Source organism: Hypomesus nipponensis, chromosome 2, assembly GCF_054491055.1.
Source record: "Hypomesus nipponensis isolate SF chromosome 2, ASM5449105v1, whole genome shotgun sequence".
NCBI classification, from domain to species: domain Eukaryota; kingdom Metazoa; phylum Chordata; class Actinopteri; order Osmeriformes; family Osmeridae; genus Hypomesus; species Hypomesus nipponensis.
Genome location: NC_140362.1, coordinates 11,677,992 through 11,696,344, shown reverse-complemented (window position 1 = coordinate 11,696,344; position 18,353 = coordinate 11,677,992). Strand labels below are relative to the sequence as shown.

The 18,353-nt window shown below is 48.8% G+C and overlaps 1 protein-coding gene across 1 annotated transcript; it reads right to left on the bottom strand.

Annotated features, from left to right (window-relative positions):
• Positions 1-9: 9 nt before the first annotated feature.
• Positions 10-17,093, bottom strand: gon4lb (gon-4 like b). The gene is made up of 31 exons (XM_084706163.1): positions 17,051-17,093; positions 16,244-16,458; positions 15,879-15,989; positions 15,453-15,676; positions 15,089-15,163; positions 14,905-14,952; positions 14,766-14,810; positions 14,500-14,598; positions 14,173-14,280; positions 13,750-13,920; positions 13,320-13,527; positions 12,711-12,812; positions 12,445-12,485; positions 12,024-12,142; positions 9,981-10,221; positions 9,724-9,810; positions 9,448-9,628; positions 8,883-9,033; positions 7,902-8,052; positions 7,679-7,795; positions 5,152-7,239; positions 4,678-4,942; positions 4,281-4,444; positions 3,722-3,919; positions 3,326-3,469; positions 2,726-3,025; positions 2,528-2,626; positions 2,081-2,303; positions 1,102-1,432; positions 879-981; positions 10-679 (listed from the first exon to the last, which is right to left on the bottom strand). Exons 2-31 carry the CDS (start codon positions 16,437-16,439, stop codon positions 560-562), a joined length of 6,510 nt encoding a protein of 2,169 aa, XP_084562289.1. The 5' UTR covers positions 16,440-16,458; positions 17,051-17,093; the 3' UTR covers positions 10-559.
• Between the last annotated feature and the right edge of the window lie 1,260 nt (positions 17,094-18,353).

The window sequence follows — 18,353 nt, the reverse complement described above, 5'->3', positions numbered from 1 at the left end:
ATTAATATATTTGTGCATGTAAAGTTTTTTATTGATAAAACTACCACCATTCATCCATCACAGATGATTGAATATTTGCAAGCCAAATGATGAGGCACACATCAATATTGTATAAAATAAAACTGCATCTCAGAACTGTGCCACACAACTGTACAACCAAGGCTTAAAAAAGAGGGACCACTGCATTTTTTTATAAACATTTTACAACAACTCTTTGAAACACATTGTATTTTGGTGGTGCAATTCAACGTCATCCTAACTTCAGAGTTCCTTTATGCCTGACCACTGTCAAACATAGAAGCTGCCCATTGCATCGCTGGTTTTACTCTAACATACATATATATACACACATCAACATATATATAATATATGCCAGAAATGACCATACGGTCCAAATATTGTGAATGTCCAGGCATCACAAGAATCTTGACGTGAAAAACCTGAAATACAAATTGTGCATCCCTCCTTAACAAAGCTGTTCTGAGAGGCATGTAGTAATCCGTTTCAGGTGTATTCAAATCAGACGTGTCTGTGCAGTTCAGAACTGGTCCATTCCAGTTCACTCCAGCTTCTCATCAGTGGCAGCCTGTTTGTCCGTAGCAACAGCCTCATCCTTGGAGTTGACCTGGCGAGCGGCAGTATGGAACAGGTGCATGAGGTCCCTGAAACGCCTCGACACCTGCAGAACACGGTAGGAAAGGAACAAACAAGGACCAGTATGCATGAGAAACCTAAACTAGTCTGAATACATTTGATATTATATTCTAAATAGACAAATAACTTGCCCAAATTGAGGCATAAACCTCTGAAACACGCTGACCAACTTTTAGACTTTTGTTTATGGCTTTTTGCAAAATCAATTTAAAGCAGCCATTTACTTCATTAGGGGTCTTGTTGCCCAGCTGTGTGGAGATTGCTTGAAAGGTACTCTGGTTGGCTCCTTGCAGCTGACAGGTTGTTAGAATGACACGGTCCGCCTCTCTGTGGACCCAGACCGAGATGCATTTTTAACTCAATAAAATTGTATTCACATAGAATCATTTGTAAAAACTACAAATAAGAACACAAGAAGCCTTGGAAGTAAAGAATGATCTCGCTCACCTTGTCCAAAGGATAACCTTTTCTCCACTTGCAGTTAGGGAGATGTTTTTGGCACACACGGGGGGGTCAGAGGGGGGGCTGGGGCGAGGCTGAGGGGGGGTCTCCATCACTCCAGAGAGGGGGACTGAGGGGCTATGAGATGAGCCGGACCCTTCTATTTCCACCCTGCTCTTCTTCGGTGAAGGACTGGGTTCTCCCTTCCCATCTTTCCACTCCTCCTCCCCCTCTTCCTCCTCCTCTTCCTCCATTTCCTCGTCCTCTTCCTCCCCCCTCTCTACCGTGAGAGGGAGTCTGCCTTCCTCAGTGCCTTCCCAGCAGTCCAGTCCTTGTGCTGAGAGAGAGCGAGAGAGCAAGAGCGAGAGCGAGAGAGAAAGAGAGAGAGCAACTTATTTGAAAGCAGGTTAGTTATCCCAATTTTCACAATTTTGGCTCTGTACGCCACCACAATGTATTTAAAATGAAAGAACCGATATGGCAGAGGCATTTGGTGCATTGTCTTTTTTCTCAGAATGTACCAAACTGTTGATTTGGCCACTCCTACTGTTCCCGCTATCTCTCTTTATTACAGCCTAATGATGGCCTGTTTCCCTTGCACTGAGAGCTCCTTTGACCACATGTGGGTTCATAGCTACAGCTTCCAAATGTGAATGCCACACTTTGAACTCCAGACCTTTTACCTGCTTAATTGATGAAGACATAACAAAGAATAGCTCACACCTGTCAATGAAACTGCTTTTGAGCCAATTGTCCGATTACTTTGGGTTCATTGAAAAGAAGGGGGCTACATATTATAGAGCTGTAATTCCTAAACCCTCACTCCAATGTAGATACAAATACCCTTGTGTTAAAGTTGAAAGACTGCACTTTAAATCCATATTCATTATTTAACTGTAACTTGGAATATGTTTGGGTAAGCCCAAATAACAAATCTTGTGTCAGCGTCCAAATATTTATGGCCCTAACTGTCATTTGCACATACCAGGCAGTGGACTGTTTGCCCCACTGTCAATTTCATCTTTGACTTCAGAATCCACTTCCTTCTCCTCTTCTGCCTCCTCCTCTGGCTCTTCCTCCTTCTCATCCTCCTTCTCCTCCTCCCTCTCTTCTCCACCTCCATCTGTAGGTAATTCAGCCGTGGGGCTGGTTGACGCGGGGTACAAGGGGTCAAGACTCTTTATCGCCCTGGAAACACCATCTGGGGCCTAGGAAGGTCAGCAATGTGTCAATTTCTTATTTAATTGTAATATACCCATAATAAATTAGAATTTTCCTCACTCTCACTTTTTATAAAATACATTTGTTTCATTGTCACAATATACCATATAACTATTGCAAACCACCATTAAAATATTTTCAATAGCTTTTCCTAGGAATTCCTAATTCACTTTGACAGTGTAACAACAGCCACAAAAGGCTGTTAGATTACCTTGTTGATGTGGCAACGAGAACACACTTTCCTTTTGTGTCGACGAAGCTTTGCATCGTGACAGAGGCAGGAGCAATCCTTTTCTGGCCAATCACACTCCTGTGTAGGCAACAACCGACCAATCTGAATTATAAAGTAAAATCATTTGTTGTCAATTAGAAAGGAAAGAAAAAAAAAAAAAAGTATTTTCATCCAAACCTTATAGTTGCCAATCTTCCTTCTCCGGCTTCGTGCTGATATGGGGGGAATCTTCTGCCCCTCCTCCTCTTCCTCCAGATCAGGAAGGGTAACTTCCTCAAACCCGCTACTGGCCCCTCCCCCAGACGCCAAGCCGGCCCCCTCGCTGCCTTCCACTCCCACCCCGCCCTCCTCCGGCCAACAGGCCTCCTCAAACTGCCCAGGGCGGGCTGGGGGAGGGCGGAGCTCATCAAAGAACACCCCAAACTCCCCCTGCAGATGAGTGTGTCCCTTCAGTAGCGACGACATCAGTGCTTTCAGCTGTTGGAAAGACAGAGGCCACAAAGAGAGGTTGAAATGCCTTCTTCAGAATACAGAAATACAGTGATGCCGTTGAAGAAAAAGAAATGAGGAAATGTATGACAGTAAACATCGACATAGAAAACGAAAACTATGTCTTGCACATTTATTTACAACTCAATCTGGAGGTTCGAATAAAATGTTTACACTGAGCATTACGCGCTTTAAGAGATCAAAATTCACTGCAGCAAATTTGAAATGAACCACCCAACAAAAGTGTTTTTCTGGGCTCAGACCATGGGGAGGCTGTGAGCAGCGTACCTCCTCTATGCTGGCGGGGCTGAGGTTAGGGCCTCCCTGCAGAGCCTTCACTATCTTCTGGTAGTGAGACGGGTTTTCCCCAAAACTGATTTCCAGCTGGCGCAGGAACCGCCGGCTTCGCTCAAACGCCTGCTGCTCCTCAAACTAGATTTGAGGGGGGGGGGGGGGATACGAGGGTCCGTGAGGAAAGGAAGGAGCAGACTAAATTTAAGGGATCAAACGGAAAGTGGACATGTTGACAAAATGTATAGAGAAGGGGCACAACGTCAGGCCTCATTGCAACAGAAAGAACCTATAAAAATAAACCACCAGGCTTTGCCTGAATATGCTACAGACTACAGCCATGAAAGCCACTGGGCTGCTTAAGAAAGACAACTAGGAGGACATGGACCCTACCAGGCCACACTCCAGCGCCTGGTCGGGGAGGAGGAAGGCTGCAAAGTCCCGCAGCAGTTCCGTCTGGTCGGCCAGGACGCCACGCAGCTGCGTAAACAGCTCGACCACACTACGCCCCTCGCCGCCCTGCTCAAACTCGTACAGCAGCCCCAGAAACTCCTCCACCTTCCCCGGGACGTCCTGGAGAGTCTCCTTCACCTGAAAACAGAGAGGGTAGGGGGAGAACTGAAGTCCATAAAAGCTAAAACGTCATCCCTTATCATGCAAGATGATATGATAGCTAATATTAGCCATGAAGCTAATATATTAAATCCTATCATGTAATATGATGATTGCTAATTTTAGCCATAAAAGTCATTATATACCATCCTATCACGTAAGATGATATTTGGTTAATATTAGCCATGAAGCAAATGTACCATATCCTATCATGTAATATGATAGCTAATATTAGTCATGAACGCAAATACATCACAGTGTAATATCTGATATAAAAGGCTTTACAGTGGCCCCCACGACAAGACAGCCAGCCAAAGCGAGCCTGATAGCTCCGGCTCACCCGGTTGAGGTAGGCCTGGGCGAAGGCGTTGTCCTTGCTCTCCCTCAGGGGGTCGTTGTCCAGGATGTGGTCGTCGTACAGCAGCAGCAGCTTGGACGCGTCCTTGCTGTCGCGCTCCTGCCGCCTGGCCCGCCTCAGGCCGCGGGGCGGAGGACGGCCCCTTCCTGTGGAACACATCGTCCAAACTGAGACAGATGGAGACGCCTGCATTTTGGGTGTGAATGGACGATTCAACAGGACATTAAGCTGTTGGGTACCACGATTCTTTGTGTTAAGACTTCCCCCCCTTCTCATGTTTAATATTATAAACTTTAAACTTCCTTAATTCGTCAAAATAAAATCCACTATTTCTTCACATGAATGATGTGTGAGCTTGGTCCAGTGTCTCCTGACTGACCTCGACCTCGTCCGGCAGCCTTGCCGCCGGCCCTGGGGGCGTCTTCACCTTGGGGGGCGTCTTCGTCGCCCGCCGCCTTACTGACCCCGCCCTCCCCGGGATCCAGGCCCTCCCCCTTGGCCCCCGGACCCTCCTCTTCCTCGTCCGAGTTCTCCTCCTGGGAGTTCTGGGAAACGGGGGAGTTTGGCGAGGCGTCCTCCTCAGAGTCGCCTTCTCCACACAGCCGGCCCTCTGACGCGAGCCATGTCAGCTTCTTCATGGTCTCCTGTGGGATTCCAGAGATTGGGGACGGTAACTAAGTAGTTTACAGAGCTCAAGGGAACATTTTCCACCACTACTGTCTACTGTATTGGTATAAATGCAATTTACTCAACACATGCTTATGATGTATTGTTTCAAGTAGAAACATATTTTTATTTTATTTTTATTTATTTATTTTTGGGGGGGGGGTTGATATTGATAGGACTCATGTACCTGCAACTCTGGAACGGAGAGCACAGATTCCTCTGAGGCAGATGACATCACTTCCTCTTCATCCTCGTCCTGTGTGAGGTCATCGAAGTCCTCTTCCTCCTCCTCGTCGCCTTGCCTCTCCGGGTCCCCGTCCCCGTCCTTCTCCCCTCCGCTCGCCGCACCCTCCCCCTCTTCCTCCCCCTCTCCCCGGCCTCCGCCCTCTCCCTCCCCGCTCTGCTCTCCGTCTCCCTCCCCCCTCCCTCCGTTACCGTCATCCCCTCCTCCCCCGCTGCCTTCCCCTTCGCCACCCTCCCCCTCCTCCTCTCCTTCGTTCCTCACCCCATCGCCTCCACTTCCTCCCGGTGTCTCTCTACCAGCCCTGGTCATGTTTGGCGTGGTGCGGTGTCCCCCTTTTCCATCTCTCTTCCCCTGCTCTTCTCTGTTCAGATCCTCCTCTGGTGGGGCGTGCGGGGGCACCTTGGACATTCCCGAGCACCTCTCCAATCCCAGCTCCATCCTTTCCTCCTCCTCCTCCTCCATCTCATTCCGCCCTCCCTCCATCCCGTTTGCCATCATCCTCTCCAGGGCGTCGGCTTGGCTGTCCAGGCTGGAGCAGGGGCTCCCGGACGATGCCGACAGGGTGAGGAGGGGACCCTCCAGATTCCCCCAACCGCCCCTCTCCTCCTCCTCTTCTTCCTCCTCCTCTCCCTCTTTCTCTTCTTCGATCGCCCCATCTTTTAACCCCTCCACCAGCTGGTACAGCTGCTCCTCCAGGCTCTGTCCTGCCGTGGCGTTGGGCAGGTCACAGTCCGGGGGAGCCTCCTGCTGGGTCGCGGCACGAGCTGGCGACGGGGTCGGCGACGAGAGGCCGGAGGGTAAATCTGGCGCTAGCTGCTGTTGCGGGGCAGCCGAAAGGTCGCCGGGCCCGCTGCCTAACTGCTGGAAGTCATTGTGAGTGGTGTTGAGGGTGAGGCAGTATTGAGGTACCCAGAACGTCTGGGTGGAGCCGTTAGAGGTCATCTGGAGCAGGACATAGTCGGAGTTCCTGTCCGTAGAGGCCCCCTGTGCTGAGGGGTCTGGGACGGCGGCGTTACCGTGGTGGAGCGAGAGGCCGCTTGTTTGGCTGCCGTGCGGTTGGGAGCTTGCGGACGAAGGCTCGACCACGTCTCTGACCTCTGACCTCTCTACTGGCTGCCTCCAGCTGCAGTTCTGATTGCTCGGGCCAGGGTTGGTGGGACTCGCGGTCAACGGGGAGGGGAGGAGGGGCGGCGAGGGCGCGCAGGAGAGGAACACAGGAGCTGACTGAAGTCCATAATCTGTCAGGGTGGACGTGCAGCTTAGCTCGAGGTCTGGGCTGGGGGGGGCTGGGAGGATGGGCCTGGCGGGGGTTCGCTGGCGGGCCAGAGCTGCTTCCCTGGCTTTGGCTCTGTGGTTAGAAGTGGGGGGGCGTCGAATACGCCAAGGGAGCCAAGGGCCCGTTTGAGGGCCCGCAGAGAAGGCCATGGTGGGGTTCTGCTTTAGAGGGGCAGGATGAATGGGTAACAGTTTCCGTTGCTGCATCTGTTGGTAGGCTGTTTCTGTGGGAGTGGACATCACGCACTGGCCTATTAGGTGGGATCCCGTGGGGGTGGCTGGCTTGATCTGCATGAGACCCGAGGCCACTTCCCCATGAGCAGGAGTAACCAATGGCAAGACCCCTTGGAATGGAGTGCTCGGGGCATTAGCCAATAGGATGACACCATGTGAGGGAATAGGTCCTGGGATGTGGGACAAAAAGCTGGGTGCCTCTGTGGGTGCTTTGGCTAGCGGTGCTTTGGCTAGCAGTGCTTTGGCTAGCGGTGCTTTGGCTAGCGGTGCTTTGGCTAGCGGTGCTAGAGAGCCTGTGGGGGTGAAACCGTGAAAGGGGCGAGGCTTGGGGGCGATGGGCGGGCGGCAGACTCGGTCGTTCATATGGGGGTGCAGACGTAGCCGGACGTTTCGGGGCAGAGAAGGGGGGTACTGCGTTCCCCTGGGGAAGGTATAGGAACGCACTGGTGGTTCTTCATCACAGTCTTGCCCAATTGCTTTGTTATACGCCATTACTGCCTTGTGTATGACAGGTAGACTTTTCTGCAGAGAATTTATACAAACATGTGTCAGTTGTCAGTTATACCTCAGCTTTTGGAGTTTAAGTTATCTACTGAAGTATGGGTGTAAGTCAGATGGCTGAGCTGTGAGGGAGTCGGGCTAGTAATCAGAAGGTTGCTGGATCGATTCCCCGCAATGCCAAATGACATTGTGTCCTTGGGCAAGGCACTTCACCCTACTTGTCTCGGGGGGAATGTCCCTGTACTTACTGTAAGTTGCTCTGTGTAAGAGCGTCTGCTAAATGACTAAATGTAAATGTATGTGAAGCCCTCCGTGACATTTCTCGAAAAAGGGCTATACAAATTGGATTTCATTAACCAGTAGCCTTCTAGTTATGTACTAATACATGAATATCAGTCTTGTTGTCTTTTCACTTTTCTGTGTAATTTCTGTCCTGAGTGGTGGTGAGGTACATGCATACCTTCAGCCAGTTTGGCATGATGGACTCTTCTCTCTCCACAGGGGGGCGCTCCTCCCCAGGCATGACCCTTCCACATGCCAGGGGCATGGCAGGGAGCATGTGGTTCTCATAGTACAGCTACACAAACAGAGAGAGAGATACACAAAGAGTATGGCTGTTATTATCACTGAACGTAATGGTTCCCCAGGTGACTCTTGGTGACAGTGTTGACGAGGGGCCCCACCTTGAAGATGTTGTGAGAGGCTTTGGGGCTGAGCATCTCCTTGATGTGGGTTCGAAGGTGGCTGTGGCTGTGTTTGCGGATCAGGTACTGGCACATCAGATAGTGGGGCATCTGCGTGTCTTTGAAGTGCTCCAGGCCCAGGACTATGAGACTGGGGAGACAACCAGTTTGGTCCTTGAGTTCATTCATGTTTCATCCGAAATTCATCCGAACTTTAAACGCCGACGTGGCGCACTTTGACGATGATACCGGGTTGTATGAGTCATCAAACGATTAGCCTGCGGTGTACTAGTGGAGAGGTCGTTTCAGCTCAGAGGTGAGTGATTTCAAAATGAGAAACATACATTTTGAGTGCATTCGATTCTTGGAACAGAAGGCACATATTGCGGTACTGATGACGAATTGATGAGATTGAGTGTTCACATAACCTTCTTACACAGGTCGAGTTGATGGCACCTGATTTACCTTTAACATTGTGGTGGCAATAATTGATTGATTAGTTCTAATAAATCCCATAATGTGTAACTCGACATGTGTAAAACTGTTTCCTTTAAACAAAGGTCTTGTATTATTAGGATATATTTTCCCATGAATAGGCAGGTTCTCCCTTTTGCTCTTTCTGTAAGGGAGGAGGAAGAAAGTCAGAACAATACCTCCAATTAAGGAACTAGAGACCCATAGAATCTAAGCATGGAAAGGTCACTTTAGGAGATCGCTTCAAGCTTCAATAAAAACCCAGTTATATTTGATTGCAAAGAGCGTTCGAGTTTCCTTAGACCTTGTATATATATGTATAACATCTCCAACCAGGTTTATGGTGTGTGTGTGTGAAAACATTCTCATTCAGTCTTTTGGGTCATCTGTATGAAACTAAACGTGTATCCAAACACAAAAACCCTCGACGTGAAGGTTGGTGCGATATGACCTAAGTGGTCAAATAACAAGGCTTATCCTTCTTGAGGTGAGTTTGTTTGTGGTCACCTCTCCTCCCCCCGTGTGTAGTGGTTCTTGGTGCGAGGGCGGTGCAGGGCTGGGTCCAGGCTGCAGAGGGGCAGGAGTTCAGGGTACAGGAACACAGGCCTGGTGGCCAGCAGCCAGGCAGTCGGAGCAGGCAGCTGGGCATAGGTGCGCGCTGTGGAGCCAACGACACACATGGGAGCTCTCAGTCACTTTTAATAACACAGTCCACCTACATACTCTGGTCAACGCTGGCACGTGGATGCTTATTCTGCCTCCTTGACCTATTTTTAGACATGACGGATAGAAGATGATGGCAGAGCTCTGTAGGTAAACCAAAAAACTAGAAACTTGGCCTCCGTTCATCTATGCCAGGGGTAAGCAACCCTGGTCCTCGAGGGCCGCTGTCCTGCATGTATAGGTGTTTCCCTGCACCAGCACACCTAATTCAAACGAACGAGTCGTTATCAAGCTCTGTGGAAGCCGGGTAATGACCATTCATTTGAATCAGGTGTGTTGATCTATACAATATGAACATAAGACTTTGACTCCCTGTTACCCGTTGTGGCAAAGAAACAAACACACTCACATTTACTGAAGGAACTGGGGTGCGCTTGAGGAGGCAAGGTGGCGTTGGGAGGAGCTTGGGGCTTGGGACATGGCATCTCCTGCTCAGCAATGAGGGAGAGCGCCCCCTTCAGGTTACAGACCCTGAAGACACTGGGCCCCCCCTTCTCCTCTTGCCGCCTGGCGAACGTCTGGAGCTCCTCCTGGACACAGCAGGGGGGGGGGGAAATGAGGGATGAAGGAGTTTGTATGCTGAGTCGGGGTGGGGGTGCGATTGGAGACGGTTTTGTGTACTGACCAGGTACTGTTGGGTGGTGCAGGCCTGGTGGTGCAGGGCCTCTACTGGACTGCAGAGCAGGAAGAGCTGAGTCAGCAGCTGGACGTGCTTCATCGGGGAGGAAGTTCGAAACGTCAACAAAGTCAGATGTGAGCAACTCTGGATGTCGGGCGTGGCTCGTTTGTTTCATTGGCCCGCCATAACTCCCCCGCCCTGGATCGAAAATAGCGTGCATTCAAATTTCAAATACGGGAAAGTGCTCGAGTCACCGCGCCTACCTGTTGGACCTGCAGCTGCAGCTGGGCTTTCTGGGCGGAGTCGAGGGTGAGGGCGGGGCGGGCCTGGGGGCAGAACAGCACTAGGGGGGTGGTGCTTGAGGTGGTGTCGAAGACGTGGCTGGGGAGGCTGGGCGTGTGTGTGGGCGTGTCCTGGAGCGCTCGCCGCTGCTGCAGGGCCTCGTACTGCTCCCTGACCGCACGGCGGCGCTCGGAGAGCATGCTAGCTAGCGGAGCCTCGAACCTGACAAGATAAAGAAAAAGAGCCGAATCATTGAGATCGGTGTCAAAGGACAATTTAATTATTGATTTTGTCTTACCGCTACAATAGTTCAACAGGTGCAAGCAATTGTTTGAAAAACCTTTTTTTTTCTTTTTCTTCATGTCCTTCAATGGAGGAACACAAAACCAATAAAAGAAATGTAGCTGCAAGCAGCGATGCGGGTTCCTCCACAAAACTACTTCATGTTTGGCCAACAACAGGCTGAATGTGGATTTAAACTCATGAGCATAAGGTTACAAGTCAGTCTCTCTATCCCCTCTGCTACACACCACCTGTTGAGATTGTATGAATAGAAAGGGTTTCTTACAAGGTTGTCCCAACGTAAAATAATGTCTTGATGAAAAGGAATGATTAGGTGCCCATTATGCAACATAACACGGCCCTCCATCTCCATCCCCATCTCCCCCTCCCACCTCTCCAGCTCTCCTGTCCTTGATAGTTGAGCAGACAGCACCGTTTCTCAGACAGCAGGTAGGAAAGAAGAAAAAAACCTTCACAACAGACGTCAGTCGTTAACATTTAAAACCAGACATTAGAGCCCAGGGCAGAAACTGTGACGCCAACAGGCACACAAGCGCTTCCACGAGGGGGATTTATGGAGGGACGATAACAGAATAGCATGTGTGTGGGGGCGTGAGTGGCCATCCGTCCATCCATCTGTGTTAACGAGGCTGGCTGTGCATTGGGCACAGAACGTGTGCGCGTGCTTCGACATGCGTTCGTGGCCGGCGACGTGGCCGTGTTCCCCGGCGATGAACGAGCGGCGTGCCAGAGAGCCGTGTGACTCCCTCAGGTGTACGGAGGGACATGAGCACCTGGCGGCCTGGGAGGGAGCGCGGCAGCACCGGAAGAGCATTTACAGACGTGAGACAGATTGTCAGTAAAAAAAATATATATATATAATAATATTTATTAGACTTATATTCAATGTTTTTTTGGGGGGGGAAACATTCTTTCTCACATGTCCACAGACCTTGCTGTTTATTCGCATCGATATTTTACTTTTGCTAAGTACGCCAAGCACAAAGTGAAATGGATGACAAATCAGTGAAATTGTGTTCCTATATTTATTGGAAGTGTAGCTCAGAAGCAAATGAATCCACCTCTTGATCCTTAGTAGGTGGAAAAGCATTGCCAAAGCCTTTCTGTACCTCCCTACCCAAGCAGGTACAGCACTTCTCTGCTGCCCTGTCCCAAAGGGAGGTGTATTATATGTGTTTAAGTGTGTGTGTGGGTGTGTGTGTGTATTGAGGGTATTCAAAACATATTTCCTTAGAACACTGACATATTTATACGATCTAGAATTTGTATTTGGCTTTTTAAAGGAAGCTCATGTGACACTAAGGTGACATAACTCCTTGATTTCCACATAGCAAGTATGGCCAGTTGTGTGGCCACCTGCAAGCAGAGCTCCTGAAGGTGCAGGCGTAAAGGGGCCCACGCAGCACACAGGGACAGATGGCCGTCACGGCTCATCGAGCACAAGTCAACAAGGTAATGTGAGCGTGTGTGTGTGTGTGCGTGCGTAAGAGTGTGTGCGTGTGTTTGAGAGAAGAAATGAGAAGCAGAATTGAGCTTATCGGCACATCAACGTCCATTAAACCGAAGGTCTAAAGCGCTGTCGAGGGTTTATGGGCAAACACTCACGGGTAGTGTTTTGGTCAAGAGAACTTTGGTTACCAAAGGCACATTAACAAGTGATGGGGGCCGTGTGTTTTTGGGGACAGACTGTGGAGGAGTCAGATGGGACAAAGTGGCTTTACCGTATAGCTTGGGGGACGTTGAATTTGGGCATGCTCTGAGACGGAGCCTCTTCCTCCCTCTCCTCGTCCTCCTCGTGGCCCTCGCCCTCGCCCTCGTTCCCTCCCAGCTCATCCTGGAACTGAGTGTGACAAACGAGACACATTCAGGAGAGATGGAGCGAATACCTAGACCGATTCGGATTGAACGAAGACAGAGTGAAAGAGAATGTGTGTCCGTGTGAGAGAGAGAGAGAGAGAGAGAGAGAGAGAGAGAGAGAGAGAGAGAGAGAGAGAGAGAGAGAGAGAGAGAGAGAGAGAGAGAGAGAGAGAGAGAGAGAGAGAGAGAGAGAGAGAGAGAGAGAGAGAGCGAGAGAGCGAGAGAGCGAGAAGGTGACAAAGCTAGAAAAAGCAGAAAGCGAGAGAGAGAGAAAGACAGACGTACCGTTTCAAAAAGCTCCTCCAGCAGCTCGTTCACTTCCTTTTCTGAAAGAGAAAGACAAGAGACGCCACATGAATTCTTGTCCTTCTTCCGCCAGTTGGTTCATCAGAGCGTTTTCCAGGCCTGTATAGTGTTGCTGTGGCTTTACGCTGGTCAACCTGTCTAGAGGATGACTGTATTGGTCGGTGTAGGGGCCGAACGTATATGAATTGTTACGTGCAACGGTGTTTTGTGTAGATCATGCCCCACACACACACACACACACTCACTGGTGATGCGGACGGCGCGGTCCGTCCTGTAGTCCTCCCGGTCGGGCTCGTCCAGGTCCTCCAGGAAGTTGTACTCTGGGTCGTCGTCGTCATCACCGTCTTCTAAGAGAGAGAAGAAGCAAGAAAGAGCGGAAATTTCATATTTTTTTCCCCCCCGTTTCACTCGGATCATTTAGAACTTTGTCATTTCAACTGGGTCTGTAAAAAACGACGTTTTCAATAATATAAGGTTACAAAACTACAGATGCAACCCCCAAAAAACATCACATAAGTATAGTATGTTAGGGCATGCTGGAGAAGAGACGGAGGATTGTTAAGAGGATGAGAGCCCTCAGTACATTATGTTCACCACAGAAAAAAACAGGCGGGGGGGGGTTCCGTGGTCTCCATAGTCATCGCTCCCCCCCCATCCTCTCCCCTCCCCAAGACAGCAAACAGCAGGGGTGACGCGGGGGAAAGGTCAGAATGTGCGAAAACATGAGCGAGCAAACAGACAGGGCCATTAAGAACACTCGAAGGACGCCAGCACGGACAAACTACATCTGTCTGCATGTGACGTCTCCGTGAACACGCCTTTAGGAAACAATCCCCCCTCCTCCCCTCCCTGACCGTCGTTCTCCATGTCGGAGGTCATGAGGCCCTGCAGCCACTCGCTCCAGTGGCGGTCCTTCATCACAGCGTCGCAGTCGTACATGTCCGGCGTGATGTCCGGGGCGCGGAGCTCCGCCTCCAGCTGGCCCAGGGGGACGTCCCGCAGCGGGCGCTTGGAGCGCGTCCGGCAAGCCACGAGACCGCCCGCCACGCCGCCGCCTAGCGCCTGGGATGAGAGACGGTGACACAATGAGGGTAAAGGGACCAAAAACAGGATCGCACACGATATATTCAGCTCGGAAATATGGATAGGACCCATTGTCTTCTGCTTCGTCTGTGACATTGTGCTGTGTAACTACAGTACAGGTGCGTTATTGCGGAGTAAATGGATGGACTACAGTTGATCATGCCTTCAAGCATCCTTGATCGTGGGGAACTTCCTGCCCACCTGGTAGGTCTCGGGGTGGACGGAGCTGAGGGCCAGCTCCTCCTCCACAGCATGGAGCTTCTCCATGAAGGTGGTGTCCGGGGCCCCGGGGGACCCACTGGAGGAGGGAGGGGGCGGAGGGGGCCCCATGGGGACAGCCGCCACCCTGAGGTGCCGGGAACACCTGGGCTTCTGTCGACGAAGATAAATGAGTTTGTCATCATACTCATTAAGTATTACGTTTTTGGCTTGGATACGTTGAGATCATTTACACGAATAATACATATCAACTCATGCAAAATGTTATATTTTTGCTTGTTTGTTTGTTGTTTTTTTACTATTAGGAGTCCTAAAATGAGTCGACAAAATGCAACATTTTAGACTGTATGTATGGTGTAAGCCCTCCCCAAACACAAGGACAGGTTCATGTGTTGGCAGTGTTACCTGTCTTGGACTGCTGGTTGTGGGTGAAGATTGGACTGGGGTGCTGGGCTGAGGGCGGTGGGCACACCGCGGCGACGAGGATGTGCTGTCCACATCGCTCAGAAACGTCTGTGAGGAACCAAGTCCAAATAAAGAGATTCAAAAAAGAGATAAACACCTGATCCCTTCATGTATATACACTCTTTTCCTGTGTAACAGTTTCTGCTAACCTTTTCTGCTAAATATGAGGACACGCGTGAAAGATGGATACAATTCCAGAAAAGGGAATTCCTCAGTTTCTCAAATACAAATGGGCTGGTGCATTCTGGGGAGGGAAGTGTTCCATACCTCCTCAGCCGTCTCGTCTTCGTCATCCTCGTCAGGGCAGTACTCTTCATCTGAGGAGTCCTCTTCCTCTTCCAGAGGGATGTCCACAAACTGTGGGGGCTGGAACCAGGAAGTAGAGGGAGGGGGGGGGTCATATTAGCACAGTGCTCCAGGGTGATTCAACTCTTTCTTGAGAGTAGAATGAAAAACATCTATCTTGCAATTCATCTATCACTTGAAATACTTTTTATTTGTATGTTTGTGAAGGGAAAAGATAAAGGTTTCACCTCATTGACCCTTTTGATGGGTGAGATATTCCATTTGGGAATGGCCTACACACCGGTAGCAGATAAGAAAAACATAAATTGAATGTTCTCAGGATTCCAGAATCTTTTATTATCCAACCATATTGCAGAAAATACTCACCCCCTCTCCTACCACTTGCTTCAGTCTAGACCGTGTCATTTTAGGTTCCTGTGGTGAAAAAGGTACAATTATTATACTTATTTTTCTTTATTTTTAAGTGCAACAAATGGCCAAACCATTTGCTAAAAACAACTTTTGAAACTGTCAACGTAAAATTCATGAAAACTGAAACATTAGCACTCACAAACATGGGCATGTCCTGGGTCTCTTTGATGGCTTCCTTCATCATGGCCACTACATGTTTGTTAGTAATCACCTCCTGCGGGGTAGAGCACACACACAGGTCCATGGTCACAAATGGCTTCAGTTCATTTCACTTTGAACATTACAGTGCTGAAATGTCTAAATCACTGATATTTACACCACATTCAAATTTGACCCATAAAACGACCAAATTGAAAAGCATGAATCATTAAACAAAACAATTTGCCTCATAACTAGTGAATAACTGCAACTCTTAACATCCCCACGGCCCCTTAGCATGTTTCCACAATGAGCAGGCTCTCTGTTGAGCAACGGGTTGTTCGGAAGAGTTGTGCTCCACCCACATGGAGGATGGTCCGAATGTGGACGGACGTCAGGTTGTGCTGCTTCGACTTCCTCTCCAGGTCGATGTCCAGCTGGCCAAACTCGTCATCGCTCTGGCTCTCGCTGTCTTGGGAGGACAATGTCTGCAGGCCAAACCCACCGCCGGGCTGACCCTCCCCCTGACTGCCGTCGGACACTCGCTTGGTCTTCCTTCTCGTCTTCCGGCTGCCGCAGCCCTCTCCATCTGTGAGGGGAAGGGGGGAGGGGGTGAGGGGAAAGCTTGTTGACACCAGCCGACCACGTTGGTCGACTGAGACTTGGTGCCTCTCAAACTTTCAAGTCAGGCTTCCTTTTGAAAATGGAAGAACATTTCAGGATAGGCTTTTGTAATCCATCGCAGCAAGCCCATTGAGCTGAACATCAAGCAGCAGAATGTGATAACTCACCCAGAGTTATGACCAGGCCCGTTTCTGCATCATCCTCTTCAGTCTCTGACTCTGTGTGTGAGGGGCTGGAGGACTGCGGACACTCTTCTACATCCGGACATGGACTTGTAGCTACAAAATGGAGGAAATAATGACAATGACAATTGTCCATAACCCTAGACTGAGTATATGAAAGGGGTTTTGTTAAACTTTATACTACTTTAAAATTATATGTATTATCTTGACCAGGCAGAAAAACATTTATCATTATGGGCTACTTATATATAGCTATATATAGAGCTACTTCCAACTTGTCACTCTCTTTTGACGTTTATTTCATCGTTTTTTTTCTCCCATCAATTCCTCTATACATAATTTGAACCTACTGGATTGTGGTATTCGCACATCGGGAACTTCTATCCCAGATTCCCTTGTTGTAGAAAAAGCAGAGACCGTCATGTTCTTCGGAGTGGGTGGTACACCTTTAGAAACCTGAAGCTCACATACAGTGTCATTCTTCTTTTGAACTTTAGAGTGCGTGGTCAACGGTTCCGGAGAGCTGTACTTGCGCTTCCGGACCATGCTTATTGTGCTTGCTGGCCTGAGGAAATACAGTTTGCAAACAGGATGGATGAGGAGCACAGTCGACAATTCTGATTCAATATTTTAGGCTAACATCTACATTCCAACGCAGAGCTGCTCTTAAACACACTGTACAGCAAGATAGTCAACAGTGTACAGAGAGATATGGCTACTGTCTGATACAGCTTGCTTGCGAGTCAGTGTGTCGTTAGCGAGTTATTCATCATCCTAGCTAGCTAAAGGAAAACAATCCCAGATATCTACAAAACTCGCGGCTGTCATCGCCCACTGTACCACTAATGAAGGCACCAAATGTTACATTTTGATAATTGAATTCACTATCATTATGTTGAAGTTGTGTCTGTCGAAGCATCACCAACTGACTGCGATGGTTGTTGTTGTATTAGCCTAGCAGTAGTAACATTCTTTGCTGCCAGATGCTACTAAGAATCGGGACCCTGCAAGTCAGCTAACGCTAACCAACAGCACTTCCAAGCAAACCAATTGAGTAAGCAGGCTAATAGTGACTATCAGTAGTTATTAAATGCCAGTACATAAGGTGCAGGAACACAAATAGTTTAGTAATCATAATATTGGTAGTTATCGCTTACCAGCACGGACATTTGTTTCCATCAAAACCTCAGCGCCTTAGTGTGTGCAACACGTAAAGTTGCTCCGGATTTGAAGATTTTACACAACAGTTCCGAGCCATACATGTTTTCACATTTGTATTGAACAATACAAATGTACAAGAAGGAAAGATACTCACATTTGAGTTTAAACAATTCACCTATAGATATATATATATATATATATATATATATATATATATATATATATATATATATAAAATCTCTGGACAAGTATTTTATGTCAGAGCTATACGTGTCAAATGTGATACAATTTGTATATTTTTCAGTTTTTCACATGGGTCTTGTCATGACACTGATAGGCACTGATAGCCATACAGATATTATTATATTAATTAATAATATGGGTTGAGGCCACAACTGACCCAAATTACGTCAGTACGTAGGGGATCGTTTCCGACGTTCATTGGCGCATATGTCCTGCCCACTTAAATATATGACCACCTGCTTATCTGTCGCTTTTAAAAATCATGTGAGACAATTGGACGGGGGACTTTTATCATCAATTCTCTCCACGACATGGTAGGATCCCCAGGTCCTAAGGAAATCAATAAACAAAGACGGGACAGTATGAAAATATGACAGAAGTCAAGCTACAGCAAATCAACGTGGATAACGTCTTGCTCTGTTAATGTAGGGCCCAGTTCTACTGTGCGTAAAAGTTTTTATTCGGCTGTCGTTAGGCTATCACTATAATGTTGGCGTATTGGCAATTCAAAAAAAGCCAGAGGACGGAGAAGAGTAAAAATGTGTCTTTACTGCAAATGGTCATGACACCAGACCGTATTCCAACATTCACAATTCCGCGCCTGCAGTCTGGCCACGCAGGGCGCCTGGAAACTCCGCGAGACAGAGAAGCTTGCGCTTTCGGATATCCACGTCGGCACACCATGCCACTGTTGCAACGTTTCTCATTTTGTCATCCTCGGACCCTAAACTTTCACGGCCATCTACCCGAGGATCGATTTGTTGACCCAACGACACGGGCAGCAATGTCTCTCCCACATCTTCCCAAAATCACCACTCCCTATGGTTTTCTCACACTGGGCGAAAGCCCTTGCGTCTGTAGGAGAGAGTCGTTATTTTTCGAGGATCATTTGTCATGGTCAAACACGAACGGGGAACATCTTGCTGCAAGTATGCCCATAGACTCGAGGTTTTCACCAAACACTAATTTGCCTCTTTCAAATTTTGGAAACATTCCCGGCGCAAAGAGGTTGGCGCGTTCTTATTCGTATGATACTGCAACATCGAACCGTTGCGC